Source organism: Caloenas nicobarica, chromosome 1 (genome assembly GCF_036013445.1).
Source record: "Caloenas nicobarica isolate bCalNic1 chromosome 1, bCalNic1.hap1, whole genome shotgun sequence".
NCBI classification, from domain to species: Eukaryota; Metazoa; Chordata; class Aves; order Columbiformes; family Columbidae; genus Caloenas; species Caloenas nicobarica.
In genome coordinates this window covers 125,383,639-125,403,357 of record NC_088245.1, presented here as the reverse complement: position 1 = coordinate 125,403,357, position 19,719 = coordinate 125,383,639, and the positions used below count along the sequence as shown (strand labels likewise).

The 19,719-nt window shown below is 40.8% G+C and overlaps 2 protein-coding genes across 2 annotated transcripts; both read right to left on the bottom strand.

Moving 5' to 3' along the window:
- Positions 1-5,662: 5,662 nt before the first annotated feature.
- LOC136001954 (claudin-8-like) lies at positions 5,663-6,349 on the bottom strand. Its single transcript, XM_065656722.1, has one exon. The coding sequence runs from the start codon at positions 6,347-6,349 to the stop codon at positions 5,663-5,665; it is 687 nt and encodes a 228-aa protein (XP_065512794.1).
- Positions 6,350-18,636: 12,287 nt separating this feature from the next.
- LOC135999364 (claudin-8-like) lies at positions 18,637-19,311 on the bottom strand. The gene has a single exon (XM_065652924.1). The coding sequence runs from the start codon at positions 19,309-19,311 to the stop codon at positions 18,637-18,639; it is 675 nt and encodes a 224-aa protein (XP_065508996.1).
- Positions 19,312-19,719: the final 408 nt, after the last annotated feature.

Genomic DNA, 19,719 nt, shown 5'->3' with positions numbered 1-19,719 from the left:
CACGTGGAGTTTATGTTGCCAATTTTTGCTAAATTCAGAATGAGTGTGACAGTATGTGAGGGAATGTTTGTTGGGGTCTAGAGATTATTTTCTATCTCCCAGCACCATCTGGCATTACAGTGGAAACTCTGAATGAATAAACATTGCTTATCATTCTGTCAGTCACTCATCCACCAGACAGAGGCTGAAACACTAATGTACTCATCATCTTTGTCATTTGGCAATCAGGGACTACTTCACGGTAACTGAGACAAAGACCGCAGATTAAGGTCCATAGCAGAAATGGGCAACAGAGATTTAGCAAGCTTAATGTATTATTCAGTTTGACTGCTGCTGATGCAGGGAACAGAACTTGATGGGTTTGTGGTTTCTATTTTTGAAGTGCCTTTTTTGCACGAAGGTGTTGAATTTGTCAGCTAAATTGCTGTGAGCTCATTTTATGTTGATGTTTAGATGAAGAGCAATGTTTTAACAGAAAAAAAAAAGGAATGCTGAAGGGAACTGTATGGTAAATTCATTTCTAGTGATTGATACACAGGTAATGTTTGTTTGGGAACTACTGGGGCAAGGAAGTGTACATGTGTTAGGATGAATGATAACTAGTTCAAACATCTTTGAGCAATTCTGTCAGTTCCGTCCTCAGAGCACAGAGCTGCATCCAGATTCTCCAGCTTTGTTTTCCTCGTCACTGTAGCAATCATTACAACTGGAGCCGTGAGCACTCCTGGATAACAGACAGATCCAGAATCCTCGATTAAAATTACACTTCTTCTTAAAACTCATCTTACCAGCAAGATTTGTTCTGGTTTGCAAGGCCCACAAGAAGGAGGCACTTTGAAGAGCACTGTCGCTTTGATACAGGGTCTCTGCATCAGCACACAGGTGTGGTTGGGCTCACTACTTGAACTGGCTGGTAACAGAAAGCTACAGCACAGTAAAGTTTACAATTTTATAATGCCTCAAAATTTCACACTGTTCAGATGATGACACATTCAAATGACAAGCCTTTTTGGAAGGACAGGCTAATGACCAGATAAAAGAATAAAAAGCCTAATGGTAAAATTAGCTCACTCTTTCATTTTTAAAGGGCTGGAAGTGTAGGGATAAGAGTCTCTGATAAACTCCTGTCTTCTGCTTATCTTCTGGTATGAACAGCTGAGTTCAAGATATAGTTTTCTCTTTTTCCTTTAATTGTTTTAAAAATTACGCAATTGGTTGTTGATTATATTGTCACTGAGAACACATCAACTTCATTCCAATCCCTGGAATTGAACAAACTCACTGATGCTGACTCTGCAGGTGTACATGGCTTGTTAATACTGTTGTCACAATCCTCTCCGTAACCGGTTTTGTTCCTTGACATTGCTAAAAATGAAATCTTTGAGCTTTTGAATATTTTTTGTTTGTCTTCATTGACAGCTGGAACATTTTCTGCAAGTGGCAACTGAATGCAAGAACCACTGACACAGACCTTTTCAGCTGAAAATGTCCTACCTTTATCATGGCATTTCTTGTTTTCTTTTGCTCTTTATTTCTTAAAGTAGTCGTAAAATGTCAAGTTAGTCTTACTCAGAGTCTGAGACTCAAACCAGGAAAGCAAAGTGTGTAAGTCAGAGAGCATTTCCATACCAGATACAAAGGAAAGGAATTGTTTATTTGGTAGGTCAGCTCTATCCCAGTTTTCAGAGGTGACAGGGGACTGCCCTGCATATCAAGACACATGACTACTTGCATTTATTTGTCTCAAAACTTGTCTGATTCATCTTTCTGTTATAATGAAATGTTTTACTAAGCTGTCGTTTTTGCCATAAATATATTCCCTCAGCTGCATCTTAGTGGTGGATTATTTGCTCCAGAATCTTTTATTTTCATCTCAGAGATGAATATACATTTCAGGACCAGCTTTTGAAATATCAGTTTGCTTCAGGATACTTCTTATGAACAAGTCTTGGAAGTCAGCACTAAATCAGTTTTGTGTATTTTATTTCCCAAGGAATCACATGCACTTTGTTTATTACCTAGCGAATCTCAAAGCATAATGTAAAAACAAAGACTGAATCAGAAAAAGACGTTATAAAAATACTGAAGCTGTCTTTCCCTGGCAATGGCAAAATACTTTCATCCACTTTAATATAAAAAGAAACAATGATACAATGGTTAAAAAAAAGCCTCTGAAGGGTTGATAGATTTATTTCATATGCATAGCAAAATTCAGCTATTTACATTTATTTTCAAAGTTGTTTTGTCCTGCAGTCACAAAATATTTACTTTAATATGGCATCAGGATATTAAGCTAGGTATTCGACAACAACATTTAATCAGCTATTATTAACAAATACAGCAGGCCTGAAGTTTCTGACAGTTCTGCCTAGAGGAATGTGAATATAACATCAAAAAAGCGAGTTTACTGCCTCCAGTCCTCAATGAGAGCAGAGCTCCACCACACAAAAACCTGACATAATGTTTTAGTAATCCCTGGGCCATCCACATCAAATGACACCTGCATGCCAGGCCTTGTCTTTTGAGAGAAAAGTCCAGTCAACAGCCATTATTCACACCCTGCTTCTTCTTGGTCCATCATGCAGTGTGTAAACACTGCTCTGTTTCTACAGCCCTCCTGCACCCTGGAGTGAAGAGCTGGCCCTTTCCCTAAATGTCTTCAACTCATTACATGTATTTCTGAGCATCCTCTCAGATGTCACTCAGAAAGGACACGTTCAGTCATCTAAATAAGCTCCAACAGTTGCCTTAGACCCTCAGGGTTACCTCAGACCAGGTCTGGCTGGATCTGACCCAGAAGGGGCAGGAGCTCTCCTGGAGCAGCAGATGGAGGGTAGAAGGTGCAGCCCTGGGTGCTAGAGAACTGTGCCAGCTCCTCCATAGCTCCCCTCAAGCTGAGATCTTCCTGTTACCCTCAGAAAACTCACGAACAGCAGTAGTTTATTTTCAAATCTCAACCATAGTTTCTTTATTAAAGCTCTTAAAACTTCCTTTTCTTACTCATACCTCCAAACTGCAGCTTCCAGCTAGTCAGTTCTGAGCATCACAGGTTTAGAATAGGAGAAAAAGAAGAAGAAAAAACTCTGTTTCCCTTAGCAGATGAAAATGCATATAGTTTCCTCAGCCAAATGCATTCAATGGTAAAATATCTAGTAAACATCTTTATGGGGTTTTCCCCACCAGAATCCACAATAAAGGAATTCCTGTTCTGTTCAAAGAGAGAAGGTTAACCACGGTGTTATGTCTCTGGCAGATTAGCTTCTTATGAAAAGTTTGTTCCTGCATCAAGTTCCAAAATTTTAGTGTCACAGACTCTTAAACATATTTGGGTGAGTCTAAAGTGCTAAATCACACCACTAGAAATTGCCGTTCGTGTAAACAAAAACCCAGACATCCAAACAGCGGCCCAGCCTAGCTATATGCTTGGAATCAAAGTCAGACCCATATGCAAGCACAAGGTTGTCTGACCTTCAAGATTTTGTTTGAGCTCATCTTTTGATCAACTGGTAAAAGAGAGAAACAGACTAATATGCAGCCATCAGGTGTTAATGTTAGATGTAAAAAGCTTAGGTGTTCTTTGAAACTGATGTTAAATGCCCAAATAAAGCAGTTTTATCTTTCAACTCTGAAAAGAAAGTTACTACTGTAAATGGCACGCCCAGTTCAGATTTGATTTCTAAATGAATCCACTGATAGTGAAAGCATTCAGGATTCTTTAACTAATGTTATAGAAAACTGCACTTAGTTACTTCTTAAGCACTTGTATCTGCATAAAGTTGATTGCATATGTCATCATTTAAATCCATCACCTACATATAAATATGTATCAAATTTGAATCACATATGTCTTCATCCTTTGCTTTGAAAATCACAAATGTCATATCTAAATGAATCCAAAAAGTGTGATTCTGGCTTACTCACCAAATATTTAATAAACAAAATATGCATTATAGGACATAAATACAATAAAATAATAGGTGGAGGTCTTCAGGATAGTATAAATTATTACCAAAGTCAACAGAATGACTCCCCTGAAATGAGCTGTCTGACTCAATGACAGCTGCTGTGACAAGCATCAGCAGCTATAAGACAACATAAAAAATATTGGGTTTAGTACTAGAAAACCTACTTACAAATGTTCTCTTTAAGGCTCATCCGGAACTCATAAGAGCTGATTTGACTGCTCAAGTGATGAGCAGAATACATTAAACCTGTTTTCTGGTGACTAGAAAATTCCCACTAAAAGATCTGAACTGGTTGTCTTAAATGTAAATGCACATTACCTAATATATGTAATGAATATCTGTGTTCAATGGCACTGTTTCATTTAGGTTCATCTGAAGTCAAGTTAATAAAAGGCTTGTTTAATTAAATGTTCTGCTTCGAATTGAACAGCCAAATGAATATACAGAGGCATTACTCTGTTCAACTCAAAAAGTCACTGCACTCTTTTTTCAGATGCCAGTCACAGACACAGAAAAAGATCAAACTGAGTACCTCTGTCATGAAATTATCAATTAAATGGTACTATCCACTACTACTGTGTAAAGAAGCAGGAAAACAGTTTAGAATCTTCGTCAGTCACTTAACAACATTGTGACATGCATACTGTCAAAAGCAGGTTCCAAGTTTTCAGTTGTGGGGAAAAAAAAACCAACCTGCAAATACTGTTGAATTCTGCACAATGGACAGACAGGCATCAGGCTGCTCAGTCTACATTTTCAAATAAGTCTTGCTAACACAAAATGGTCGGAACAACATCAGGGCTTGGCTTTTGTGGGTGTGATAGAAGATGTAGGCAGGAACTCTTCATCCTCCAACAGGCAAATGGGGATTACACATTTATTATACGTTGCCTGGCTGTTTAATTATACTTTACATTGGTATGGTGCTTTACAATGCATAAAGACAGATGGTCTGTCCTGGATTTTATAAAAAAGGAGGTGCTACCTATAGAACAGGAGAAGTCATAAAAGACAAGAGGTAGCAAGGAACAGAAAGCTAATACATTCATGTCAAAGCCTGGCAAAGTGATTAAAAGTTTTATTATTCCATGAGCTGGATTCTGTGCCCTGCAGAAGAGATAAGAAGGATATATCAGCTCCACAAGCATCAGTGAAGTCCATAGTCAATCATAGAGGCCTCTGACGGGAGAGTATGAACGTTTGTTTGCCAATATCGGAAGTTAGATTGCTGACAGCTTCTCTGTTCATTCAGCAGCTGCTTCAGCCGTGCTGTCAACTCCACACGTCTCACCACTGTCCTAGAGCGGTCCTTATGAAAACTTTACCTAAGAGTAAAATGCACTGCTCCCTTTGCACATCATGGCTTTAGGGAAAGGCAACAGTGCTATTGCAGAGCAGTCGCCTTCCTTCCAGCCCAATCATATACTGTGTGTCTTCTCTGAGAGAGTCATGGCCATTGCTGTTCCCATGCCTTTCTTCATTCCCATAAAATGGTGAGATTTTTCTTCTGACAGTGCTCTAACTTAATGTACATGTAATAACATTTCCTGTAAGTATGTTAGAAAGCATGTATGTATGTCAATAGTAAATAGCAAATGAAGAAAATTGTTCCCTCCATTACAGACTCAGAGTTTAATTAGACACTGAAGCAAATCAGTACATATCAACATGCTAAGCAGAAAGTTCACCCGTAGCAACTACACATAGGCGTGCACACTTTGGGACGACACTCCTGCCAAGTCAGGTTTGCGTAATCTGTGACGGGAAAGTGATGGGTATCTGCATTTTGAGGATCTATCACCCCAGCACCAGAAGCTACAGTACATTGCTCCTGCAGCGATGAGAAGAGCAGTGCTCACCCAGCCCACGAAGAGAGCAGCTCCTAGTTCTCGTTTCAGGGTTGTAGGGACTTTTGGATCATAGAAGTCGCGAATGATGATGCCTCCAGTCCAGGAGACAGGGATCAGAACGAGGATGCCCGTCAGGAGGAAGGCAACTCCAGCTGCCAGTATGAAGATACTGATGCTCTGGGGATCTTCCTTGGTCCTGTGAGTATACTTCATACCAACAATAGCCATCAAAAAGGAAATTATTGACAGGATCACTGCAATGCACATGAGGGCTCTGAATGCCTCCAAGGTAGCGGGGAGAGCCAGGATGGAGCCATAGAACTTGCACTGCAACTTGATGCCCATGTGACTGACACAGCTCATCCACAGTCCTTCCCAGATGTTCTCAAACACTATGATGTTGTTGCCAATGTGGGCAGAAACTCTCCACTGTGGCATAACTGTGGTTGCCAAAGTTCCGACCATGCCAACACCTCCAAATATGAGAGCAGTGATTTGTAACACACAGCAAGCCATGCTTCTTCTGAAAAACATACCTCAAGAGATGTGGCCTAGAAAGTCTTCCAAATCCCTTTTTCACAGAAGAAATATAAAGTGTAAGAGGGAATACTTTCTCCAGTCGTTTCCTCATATAGCAGTTGTTGGGTTTTTTTAAAAGCAGTTCATTCCAGTCTGAGGTTCAGACAGGTAGAAATCCATTTCTGACTGGCTAGAAGGACCTGCTATTTATTTGCTTTGAAACCCCCTCTGACTACAGTTCCTACCCATCAAGCCTAACAAGTTTCCAGCCAATAGGAAGCTAGGAGGGATGTGTCATAGCTGATTTTACTGCTTCTCATACTGTGTGTGTAGTGCTGCTATAATTGTCAGGGATTCACTCAAAGGTACCGAGTTGCAGGGCTACTAATTTCTTAACTATAAGATTGCAGCTATGTTGAAACTTAGTACAGAAAACCTGAACTTCCATTTGTTAAAACATCATGTAAAATAGGTTATTACAGTTGTTCTTATGATAAAAGCTAAACTTGGACTTGGAGTGTGGCTTACTTTCTAAGTGCAACTGCCCTGGGAAAATGATAAAAGCTAAACTTGGACTTGGAGTGTGGCTTACTTTCTAAGTGCAACTGCCCTGGGAAAACATTTTTTTTTTTTTTTTTTTTTTTAAATCAAGCTAGGAGGTACTTGGTGTAGCTCTTTAATGTAGATTCCTAGTTTTGATCAAATACAAAAGTATAATCATGACATTAGATAGGTACAGGAAAGTCAAGTATTCCAATCAACATCAAAGCTTTACTCTACTAGCTGCATAATTCACAAAGACGACAAAGAAAATAGCTGGCAGAGTTTCACAGCTTCTGCTTTTGAATCCACAAGTAAGGTTGCTTTTAGGAAATAATCCTCTATGAGACTCTCTCCCCATTAGAAGGACAGTGCTGTCATTATGTTCCATACTAACAATCTTCTCGTGGTAACATTGGAAGGATTGGGGGCAATTGTCCAGTTTGAAAAGGATGAGCTTTTCTTTCAGTGAACAATGCACCTCGCAAGAAGTCAGAGGTCCCTCCCACAAGTATGTATCTCAGGCTGCACAGACACCTACAAGCCTGGACAAAAATGCGTGCCAAAGACTGATTTGCCTTGGGCAAGCTAGGAATAATTGCTGCATTATGGGTATTTTACTTTCTTCTCCCTACCTTGAGATAATAGTACATGTTGACCGCTCATTGCTGTTGTTGAAATTTATGTGTTTCTGGTTACTCCAGCTCTTTGAATGAATAGGGTTAGAAAAAAAGGGAAAAAAAGAAAGAAAGAAAGAAAGAAACAAACAAACAAACAAAAAATACTGGCCCACTAAATACAATGAAGGCCACTAGAAGTGCTGTTGAAGAAAGACATATTCTTAGACTGCATGTGGGTTTTTGTGTTGTGAGCTCTGTGTGTTTGGAAATATCAGACATTGACTTTGATTGCATTAATTTAGTTACAGCCTTAGGTGTCTACACAACATATTCAAAGTGAAAGCTAAAACCCATGAAAAAGTGAATTGCCCATAAACCACTGAGAGCCCACAAAATCTCCTCCTTCCTACAGTTACTAACTCTAAGGAAGGGATAGCCGATAATGCAAGTTATATATTATAATGTTACATATCCACATGGAAAATACTCCCAAGGGATCTGGGCAATTCATTTTGCCTCCAAGTCTGCCAGCAGGAATGTGGAGAGAAAAAGTATTTTCAGCTGAGATGTGAAACGTAATCTTTAGAAACAAAATACATTATCGGATTTGTTCTTATAGAGAGATGAATATTGCATCGCTCTTCTGCAGACATAAAAAAAAAGAATCCTGTGCTGCAGAAAAGTTAAGACACTTTGTTTGACGCCACAGAGGAGGAAGTGGTAGAGATGAAACCAGATGTTATGGACGGTTCTTCTGTCTAGAAGAAACTCCTTTTTCTGGCAGGATATTGGTCCCTTAGAAGACTGCACACAAGACCTGTGTTGTTTAACTCGAGTACAGTTTCCATTCATCTTGTGAGACTTTTTTACCTCTGAATTCTCAAAACTGTTTTTTTATTTGTTATTTTAACCTCAAAAAAAAAAAAAGAAAACAATTTATCATGGAAAAGCCCTCTCAAAACTAGCACTTAAATGTCTTTTTTTCTACAGAAAAACTCTTTGTGCAACATTTTCAGCCAGTCAGCTCTTGAAGGTATACACAGCTGGAGAACAGACCATACCTAATGCTCTGAATCCATTTATCTGACTGCCTTATCTAGTAGGATTTCTCAGAAATCATTTTTCCTGACACAACTCTGGGAGGGTCAGTCATTGAGGTTATACATAAAATTACACTATGACAGTCAGGGTATGGTTTGTATAGCAGATGAACTTCTTGCAGAAATACTATTAAAATGCCTCATATGCTGACTGTGTAGCAACACATCCAGAGATTAGCTAAATGGTTGAGTGGTTTTTTGATCTTTAATCGGAAGTAGTACCTATGGTGAGTGACATCTAATGTAGGTGTAGGTGTAAGAGAGGAACACCCTCTTACTACAGCAGGCTACACTGCTGCATGTTCTCTCCAGTGACAGGATGGTTCTTGTTATTGAAACCTGAGGGGAAGGAAGCAGGAAAGGAAAACCAATAAATGGCAGTTTTGAAACCTGAAGATAAGTTTCAGAAATGGAAATGATAATGAGCTACAAGAGACAGGTTGGCAAAAAAATAAAAAAAATACTACCAATATCTTGAAAGGTCATGAGGACTAGAAAAGTTCATCAACCTCTTAAATGCCAAGGAGTCCCTAGCTTTGCTAACTGCTGTAAGAATTATCTTTTGCACAAAAGCCCTGTGTTTGAATCAATCTGGAGGGAGCTCTTATGCCCTTGCATACCCTGGAGAAATGCACCTCGTTTTAAAGGCTCTCTCACCTCTCAGAAAGAAACACTTAGTTGATTGAGTTACTTCAAAATTACTCTGAACAGCAGACATCTCCTGAAGTAGAAATTAAATACATGTTTACAAGGTGGGCAGGTGAGAAGGTGAGAAGAAAATAAAAGGAAAATTCCATTTGCACCCAACTAGACTTCAGAAGTCTCCTCTTTCTCTGTATCATCCATCTGCGACGCTATTTGAATGCTTACCTGCCTCAAGATGGGAACAGCAGTTATGCAAAAATGTCCACCCCAAAATTTGCCTTCAAAGAGGAAAATAGGCATGTAGCCATTACAGCTAATCTTTGCCTGGATCTCTGTTCAGATTTACATTTTCTCTTCCCTTCAAATCAGGATGTTCATTTGAATCTTTTCCTGGAGCAGTATCTTCCATTCCCTCCCTAGCTTTTAAAATGCTGATGCCCCTTGACAAGGAGGAAGTAGAGCATCTCTAGTCCACGTGATTAACAGAACCTGTCCATGATCCCCAGTGCTTAATTAATTATAAGCATCAATAATGTAAACACTCCATTGTATCCCAAAAAGCAGGTTTCATTCCTCTTTGTATAACTTCTATGTACCTTGAATTTTAGGGTCCTTATATATATACATGCACCTATATATATAGACAAATATACTTTAATCTTTCACAAACGTACAACTGTAATGTACATAGTTCATTACGAGCTCTTGTCAAGAATAGATAGGTTGGTTACGTTATAAGCTAATGAGCTAAATTTAAGGTTCAGTAACATTTTTGGAACAGGCAAATACGCAGATTCATCAAAAGCACACTTTAGATTAGTGATTACTAAGAGTTACAGTTAAGTTTCTTAACATCCCAGAGGCTGCAAAGCTGCAGAGCCTGGCGATGGGGAGCCCAGCCGGCTGTGGCTCTGTGGTCACTCTTCATCCTGTCCCCACGGGCAGAGGTCCTGGGTGAAGCCACACAGACCTGGATCATCCTCTACATGTAAAATCTGCTTCAAGCCTTCAACAAAGAGGGTTAGGATTGTCTGCAGATCATTTGTTTTTGAACACATGTGAATGGCATCAGTTCTTCCCTACTTGTGGCTTCCACTTGTCCATTCATCACATTCTGGACTGACCACTTTGTTTTCAGCTATTTACAAGGACTGGTCAATGAAATCATAGTCAAATTAACGGTTCCATTACTTTATATGGTATTTTATTTGACTGCTGTATTTTAAGCCTATTGGTAAAGCAAAAGGTTACTTTGATTCTGTTTTAATTCAGGAGAAAATGGACTGAAGCCAACAGAGGCCTTTTTATTTGTGCTAACTTTAATATTGCTGCCAGCACATATGTTAAAAGATGAAGGCACATGTTCTTCCCCCTCTCTTCAAGTGTAGCACGTTTTGAAGTGAGAGGAACATCTGCTCGGTGTAGCTTAGAGAGGGATTTCCCCCAGACACATAACAGGTACTGAGCTTGGGCACTGACCTCTAACTCTAGCTTGGAGGCAACCTATGACTGACAGTTGAATTGAAAAGAACTAATATTTATTTTCTGACATCTTCCTCAGCATGCCTGAAATTCATAGGCTGACAAAACTGCCCAACTCTTAATGATATTCCATGTCTGAGGAAGTCTGTCTCCTGGACACTGTGAATTAACTCAAGTTCAGTGTAATAAAACCCTACAGTAATAAAATATTAAATACTCCTCTGAGTATTTAATCCATCTAAACTGCTTCAGGCTTTTACAAGGTATTTGTCACCTCAATACCTCAATACTTGCCTACAGGGAGCAGTCATCCTGATAGAAATAGCACCTGCCTGAGAATGCGCTATCTTACTTTACTGTTTATGACAGGACCTCAAAGTATTCCTCTAGAAAATATTTGGGGGCATTTGATTGCACAGTTCACATTAAGCTGTTGGAAATATAACAGTGGCAAATTCCCAAGGCAGTATTGATTGCTTTCATAAGAGTTAGCAGCGGGGTACACAGTTAAGCTATTACTGGAAGAAGCACAGGGGAACTCCTTTATTTACATGATTTACTGCGATGGAATAAAAGAGGAGGAGAAGGTATATTGTGGCAGTGATGGCCTAAAGATAGATGATAGGCAAGGTCTGTAGAAAGAGGTAATAGCTTTTATTAGACTACCTGATACTGTTAAAAACAAGCTCTTAGGCTCAGAATCCCAAGAAAGATTGCTTTTGGAGTACAGCCTAATAATACACCCTTGAACTAGCTTTCCAGTAACCAAGCAGTGCAGGTAACTAAAAAGAAAAGTCTCAAACTTTGAAGAACAGGAGTTTTTCCCATCTTTCTCAGTCATAATTTGGGCTCCTTCCTGTTCAGTCCCCTCCCACTCACTTTTTGTCCTCTCTCAAATCCCACCTCCTGAATGTAAGTAACTACACTGTTAAATTCCACCTCCAAAACAAACCCTAGCAGCATGAGCTCCATCACCACTAGCCCGAACCTTTTGCACCCAGTGGCACCTCCATACATGTCATCTCAGCACACAGCAAGGTCATCCCCTCTAACCTCACACTCTCCCCTTTCTCTCTCCCCAAATTCGGAGTCCTGTATCAAACCTCTGTGCTTCTGGCCAGGATATTCCATTACTCCTCCCTTCTTAGGTTTGGGATTCACCTCTTCCCTGGGGCATCATGGCTGACTTTTCCCAGATGACAAGCTCGATGTCCCCTAGGAAGAAGCAGCTTAGCCCCTGCCTCTTTGGCCTTTGTAGCTGGTAGAGTTCATCTCCTGATTTACCTAATTTCTCCTTCAAACAGAGAAGAGAGGAGAGGAGAGGAGAGGAGAGGAGAGGAGAGGAGAGGAGAGGAGAGGAGAGGAGAGGAGAGGAGAGGAGAGGAGAGGAGAGGAGAGGAGAGGAGAGGAGAGGAGAGGAGAGGAGAGGAGAGGAGAGGAGAGGAGAGGAGACAAGGGAAGCCCTGCCCAGCCAACCAGCTGTTCCTGCACTCACACAAAAGAGGCTCTTCCTGGAAGTCATAAATCACTTTGGATTTGTGCTGGCACAGAGACCAAAGCAGGAGTATTTTGCAGGAAGCAATCAATTTTTGTCACTTGCTCTCAGAACACTCTCTCTAGCATTGCAAATTGTAGCAGCTCCAAGGATGCACCACTGTCATTGTAATTTTGCACACTGATGCATTTTTCTGGGGCTGATGTGTCTCTGCACAATGACAGCCCACAGCCTGCAAGGGTACAAATGATTTGCCAGTGTGGGCACACTGCTTCCCGAGGGACAAACCAATGCTGTTCCTAATTGCAGCATACTACGTAGCCTGTCAAAATATGAACTTCTTTGTCCGTGATCAAGGAGTAGCTGCTTTCATTCCAGATCTGAAATGTGCAGTTTAGCACAGAGTGCAATACTTCAGAAGAAGGAGGAATGTCTGATAACTATTTCTACCAACTGTGTGTTCAGAGTTAAGAAGCTGTAGGTTAGGGAAGGGAAAGGAAAAAAGATAGAAAACAGCCTGATATGTGCAGACTGACTTAAAAACAAATTTAAAATGCAGGAGAGAAAGGTTTCAGCAAATCTGATGTTTTTATTTTGGAATGGAACGGGGCTCACATTGTGAGTCAGAAAATGGTATGTGAAGGATCATTAAGATGACAGGATCTGTGTCTCTGCAGAAGACCGCTGCCAATGAGGTGAAAGTCGCTGGAGCACTGAGGGAGAATAACTCCTCTGATTCTGATCATGTTATTCTTTATTAATTAGACTGAACATCTTAGGGATGTGAATGTGGATAAGGCTTAAAAATTCCTTAGGAAGTGTCTGGAATGTGGTTCCCATGGACAAGGAGACACTTGTAGGAGTAAGGTTGATACTCAACTGGGTGAATAACTCTACAGATAAGGTAATTGGTAGAAGAACAGAAAAGATAACCAACCAACAAAGAAAATATATCTAAGCAGTCAGAAAATGCAAGGGGAAAATGAGGCTCCGTGAAAGTCAATCCAAATTAGGCTTTTCAAAAAAAAGAACCAAAAAATGTACTACAGGCATGCAAATACAGAACAGCAAGGGAAGAGGTATACCAGGCTGCATGAGTCTAAGAAAGGTAGTTACAGCTCCTCCTCTTTCAATTTAAGTATCAAGGATATAGTAGAAGGAGAGGATGACAGAATTACAATACTGTATCCAAGGTAGATAAAAAACTCCAAATCTTTATGAGCAGAAACCAAAGAAAGAGAATAATTTCCACTGAAGGAAATTCAGCATGTGCATTTCCAAATCTGGTAGCAAGGACTGTTCACGTATGTGTCAAATCGGGAATGATAACTGTGTGTCTGGAGAACAGTGAAACTATGGGAATGAGTGGGGAGGTGGAAAACTGTGCATAACTAGAAACCCATTAGTCAGAATCTAATAGTATAAGATGATTTAAAATCCATTATGAAGAAAATAATTAATACCTAGAAGTAAATGGAAAGTTAAATAAGATGCAGCATGGACTTAGCAAAAATAGATTCAGTTTTTGTTTGGTAACATTTTCTAGAAATTAAAAGTTGAGAAAACCTATTCAGTTTGGAGCTTATTAAAGCATTCGACACAGCAGTGGGAAATTAACAGAGTCACTGAAGGGATGGAAAAGAGTAAAAGTAATGTAATATGGATGCAGAATCGTAAGTGAGTAAAACAACAAAATGATATATTGAAAGGAGAACTATCATGTTCCTATTTCCAGACATTGATTTCTGCTACTGGTAGAGCCAAGGATTTCACTGGGGTCTCATCTTATCATCCTCAGGGATCTGGCAATAAAGGAGGAACTGCAGCAATGAAATTTGCATTAGGCACCCAGCTGGTCATTGTACTGTCAAGGGTTAAGTCCCACAGTGCAGTAAAGCTGGTGATCTTGAGGCCTGGAATAACAGAAGTGCAATGCATTTAACATATTCAAGGAAGGTTTTTGCTTGGTTTTGCAAAACATTTGCCCCATGCTGTGATAACCTACCATAAGTATCTTTGGCGTGCTCAGTAGTGGTGAGGTTTCCTGTGGGATTCTTTGTCCAGTTTTGGGCATTGAACTTAGAGAAAGAGGTGGAGCAGCCAAAAACAGCCAGAAGAGGTAAACAAGTATGGGGAGAAATTTAACGAACATGCCAGTGAGGTAAGAATTAGAGATGAGCTAAGCAACAGAGATTCAAAAGGTCAGATGGTAACACTCCTGAAATGTGGAAAAGACTGCCTGCTTTAAAGGAAAGCAATATGTTTTCTATGCCTGCAGCTGATGGGATAAGAAAAAAATGGAGCAGCCATAGCCTGCAGTGGGAAGATTTATTTTAAGCTTCATGAAAACTTTTTTTAATTCAAATAATAATTAAGCGCTGGGACAGATTGCAAAGGACAATGAAGGGTAGCCATCTCCGGAAGTTTTTATTGTACAAATATCTCTTAGGAATCATTCTGGTGTATTTATTCATGGAGAAGAGCAATGGAGTAGTTATTGTATATCACCTTTTCTAGAGTGAACTAATGTCTTCTCCTCCTGTTTGTCTTCTTTGGCCCTACATGGACCACCTTCCACTAGTGAAAGGAACTGATGGTGCTGATGGGACTCTTGGCAGTACCCAGGTAAACTAGTTGGTGTCAGCCTTCTCCTAATTTCTCAAGCAACACATGTTTAGGACTGCCAACAGCCTACAATCCTTAGGTGTCAGTTCGTTGCTGAGACTTGGCAGGAAAGTATTGTGGCCACCAGCTCCATGGGGCAGTGGGACGAGTGGGGAGGCAGCACAATGATTAAGGGGTCAGTTTGTTATGCTGCCTGGGAGTTGATCTGTGACAGCACTGCAGGAAAAGTCCAAGGGCTGGAAGCATCCAAAATGCAGAACGGAGGTGGGCACTGGTTGAGAGGCTTCGTTCAGGGTCTCAGCTTTGCTTTGCAAGGCAAGACTGGTAATAGGCACGCATGTGTCAGGACTGTCAGTAGTGGCCAGGACCTTCACAGGTCTGGAGTTACTCAGCATTGCTGTTCTTCCAGCTCAGCAGGAAGGGAGATCTCTGCATCATGCCTCATGCTCAGAAAGCCCACTGTATTTGCTGTGTGGAGTTGGAGTATGACCCTTGGTGAAGGGCTTAAATCGCAGACAAGCATGCTGCTTTGTTAATTACAAAGATACCTTGAGCACAGGAGGCTCCCGAGCACCACTGTCCACTGGCTCTGGTCTCCTGCTGTTCTGTAGGCACCTGTCTCTGATGGTGGCAGTGGCAGATCTCCGTACATCTCCAAGCTGACACAGTAAGGCCATGCTTATATTTCAGTACTGAGCTTTCCTGGCTGTGAGGCCTGAGACTAGATGGCCTCTCCTAATCTCTCCCTGCTCCATTTTCCAGTATGCTTTACTAAACATGTTTTAGAATCAAGCAGGAAGCAAGAAGCCTACAGATAAACTCTCACATATAGACAACACATCTGCTCAAAAAAATGGGGAAGTACAATGCCTATTTAGGACTGCACCTTAAAGAGACAGACAAATCCATTATACGCAGCTGACCTTACTGGATTTGCAGATGTGTGATAACCTCATATATCAGATGATTCATTCTCGTATAAAATTGCAAGTCAGGAGCTCACATACATGCAGGCTCTATTACAGCTCTGCCTTTCCTGCACAAAACAGCTCCTGAAACTGCTGCTCCACTGCCACCTGAGTGGCAACCACCTCACTCTCTAGCTCTAATGGGAGCAGTGCCTAGGAATGCAGGTGGCAGCTCTACCATCTAGACCTCCACAACAGCTGCAACAGCAGTGGGAGAATTTCAGAAGAGGCTTATTAGAGATGAAAGCCCAGTTGCTCAGTCATGGAGTGCTGATTGAAATCTTGAACCGTCACTCGTCTGAGTTAAACTAGCATTACTCTCCTCTGACCTGCAAGTTGTGCATTCATTTACACAGCACAGAGGGCACCAGGTGGACCTGGAAATGCTTCACGTCCATCTTACACTGCAGGGATGCATACCAGTGCCCAAAGTGCAGGGCAGAGGGGAATAAGCTGGACAGCCTTGCTTTCATTTATGGGGGCAATACTGCTTATTTCCCAAATATTTTCTGCTGTCTGTAAGCATGAAAATGAGTTTTAATGGGCAGAACACAATATTTGAAAGATTCTTGCTTCAGGTGCTTGTTTTGTGTTTGGATATATACCCTTAGACAGGACCCTCTGCTCAGACTACTCAGGTTTTATTTAATGCACAAATGTGGGGGAGGCCAGCTCTGTTTAAAATGGAAGTTTCATTTAAGTTCTCTTGAAGCTATGGTCTATGGGTGAGATACCATTTATAGGAAAAGGCTGGAGGTACATGGGAGGTACTTAAGGGGTCATATGTTTATATTACATTAAAATGAACTGTTTGCAGCATATATAGGATCTCTAAGGGAGATTTTCAAAAACTTGATGGTCCCTCTCACAGCCCATTGGACTTGTGTTCCTGTTACTCTTGTGGATGGTTTTGGAAGTCTTCCAACAGTCTTCTTGTATCTCTTTTTGTTTGTACAACTAGATGAGTGTGTGCTCTGCCAGGAACAGATAATATTATTCAGTGTAGCAGTAGTGTTGGATGTACCCAGGGCTTTTACAGAGATGCAAAACCCTGTAGATGCATATTGTGTGAGTCACCCTGTGTTTTGACAGCAGAGATAACTACAGTGCACAGGTACATATACATGTAGTTTTCTGCATAAGATCTTGTACCTACCTTTTAGAATGATACTTTATTATAGACGTCGCTATAAACCCTGGTGTTCTAGTTGTGAGTTCTGTGCAACATATTCATAAAGTGAGCTAACAACAGGTTTTCTCCTCCACTCTCTTCCCCCCCCAAAAAGAGAAGACTGGACTGGTATATGAACAATTATGAAAGAATACAAAGGAAATACAGCCACACACAGCTATATTACGGAAAGGTCATGTACATTGCACATATACATATGTAGAAATAATTGGCTTAAAAATAAAGAGGAAAAATATAATTACATGACCAAACACAACTTACTATGTATAGTATCTTACAAACACTGTGAAGAGAGTTCTAGAGCAGATTTTGATTTCTTCTAGCTTGTTCAGAGTTGCATCTTACGAAGTAAAGAATTTGCTTCCAAACTTTCAAGTAGCAATAGTCCAAGGAAGTTACTGGAGAACTACAGACCACGTGATAAACTTTCAATAAAATATTTAAAACAGTCAATCAAACTCTAGAGCAAGAATGCTGATCTCCATTAAACACCACAAATTGAATTGTGTTTCCAGTTCAGTTAAAGGTAAAATTCCATTGATTTCTGTGGGTCTGGAGGTACACCTTTTTCATTGGTTACCAAATTCTATTAAAATATTGCTACTGTTGATTAATTTGGCTCATTTATTAAATTAATTTGTATGGAACTGTATATTTTTCAGTACACTTGGTTTCTTTACATTGTTGCTTACTATGGGTGTGTTAAAACTATCGTCTGGCTTGTTTTAGTGTGAACTATGAGAAAATACTATGACAGTTTATGTTCTTTACGCGTATAAACTATGCTGGTGTGAGTACGTCTCAGCAAAAATATTGGCCTGATTGTACAAAAGATCTTTATTTAAAAATATGTGTATCATAGAGTCCTTCAGCAAGTAATCGACACTGTTTGTGACCTGTACAATATTGCAAAATATTGTAAGCCACAAAAATTTTGCAAGGGAATACTGCTGCTTCTAAAAAGAAGGATGTGAATAAGTTTGACCTACATAGATTACCTAAAGAAATATTAACTTCCACCAAAAAATGTTTAGGATGAACTGAGAGTTGTGTTTTTTCTCTGAAATAAGGGATAATTTTCATGTCTATTTCAGCTTACCTTCCTCTGCTGAACAAATTCTTCATGTAACCTTCCAGTAAATCTAGAGTAAAACAATCCTTTAGTGAATGCTTTTCTTTTAAGCCACTATTAACTTGTCCTTATTCACAGTTATTCCCTCTTTCCTAGGCAGGGAAGGGAAAAAAAAAAAAAAAAGAAAAGAAAAGCCAGCTGCTTAACTGCCCTCTTCTTTGCAATAGGCCAGAATTTCATATCACAGTAGAACTTTAAGCCCTTTATGACTGTTTAACACCTAAAATGCAACCAAAAGCAAAGCCACACAACCCAAAAGCTATTCTAAGTTACTATTAAAATAATTTTAAACATTCACCTTTCCATGCATTAAAATTGTCCGTGCTGCATCACTAGCCACAGCAGAGCGTGCTCGGGGTGACTGCAGCTTCAAAATGCTTCTCCAACAGCAGCAGAGACAGGCCAGAAGGCAAAGGCAGCTTTCTAGCTGCCCTCTTGTGCAGAAGCTGAAATCCATCCAGACAGATCGAACACTTCTAAAAATAGGAGAATGCAGGAGGCATCTAGACGTACTGACTTTTGGAATACGAGCTCTCAGTCTTCCTGTGCAGGTGCTGGCTGTGCATGGGATAGCTGGTTGGTGTGGAGTATCCATACCTTCTGATTCTCTCACCACAACGGCAAAAGCAGCAGAATATTGCTCCAGCAGCAAAGAGGCAGAAGGCAGCTGCCCAGCCCAGGTACAGGGCCTCTCCAAGCTCCCTTTTCTGGGCAACGTTGACCACGGGGTTGTAGAAGTCACTGATGATGGTGTTGGCAACCCAGCAGACTGGAATGAGCTCGACGGCACCCGAGAGGATGAAGAGGAGCCCGGACGTCAGGATAATATAGCCCTTGTCTTGCCAGCTGCTCTGCATGCACCGCGTGCACTTCATCCCCATGACGGCAACCAGGAAAGCGAGGAAGGAGAGCGCCGACCCAGCACACATCAGCCCTCTGGATGCCTGCAGGTCTGGCGAGAGGGCCAGCACGGAGTTGTAGACCTTGCACTGCATCCTGATGTTGGCTTGTCTGATGCAGTGCATCCACAGACCTTCCCAAATGGTCTCAAACACGACGATGTTGTTCTCGATGAAGGCGGACACTCTCCACTGAGGCATGCCTGTGACAGCGAAGGTCCCGATCGTGCCAAGGCCACCAACGAGCAGCCCGGCAATCTGCAAAACATTTCCAACCATGTTGCCTTTGCGAGGTGAGCACAACTCAGCAGGTTCCCTGAGCCAGGCGCACACTGCTGGCAAAAATACCAGCAATGTTTTCCGAAAGTCCTTGTCCCTTGTGCAAAGAAAGTTTCAGAGTCAGTCTACACAGCTTTAAATCAGCTTAAATCTGGCACACGCTACTTGGGACTTGGCTGCGCCTTTGTCGCCTTTATAATTCCCCCGCCACCACTGACTCAAAGAGGCAAACTGAGCAATCAAGTGGAACAACTTTCGAAAGCAAGAGAAAGGACAGGGTGTGTGTAAACCAGCAAGAGCCACTTAGGATAAATGTACCTTCTGAGGGAAACGCTTTGTGCTGAAGTGGTTTATTTAAAAAAAAAAAAAAAAAAAGTCCTACCCTTCACTATTTTCTACAGGTTTGCC

What these genes read in the sequence shown, in the direction of transcription:
- LOC135999364 (XM_065652924.1), bottom strand. Translation starts at nt 19,311, where the DNA reads ATGGTTGGAAATGTTTTGCAGATTGCCGGGCTGCTCGTTGGTGGCCTT.
- LOC136001954 (XM_065656722.1), bottom strand. Translation starts at nt 6,349, where the DNA reads ATGTTTTTCAGAAGAAGCATGGCTTGCTGTGTGTTACAAATCACTGCT.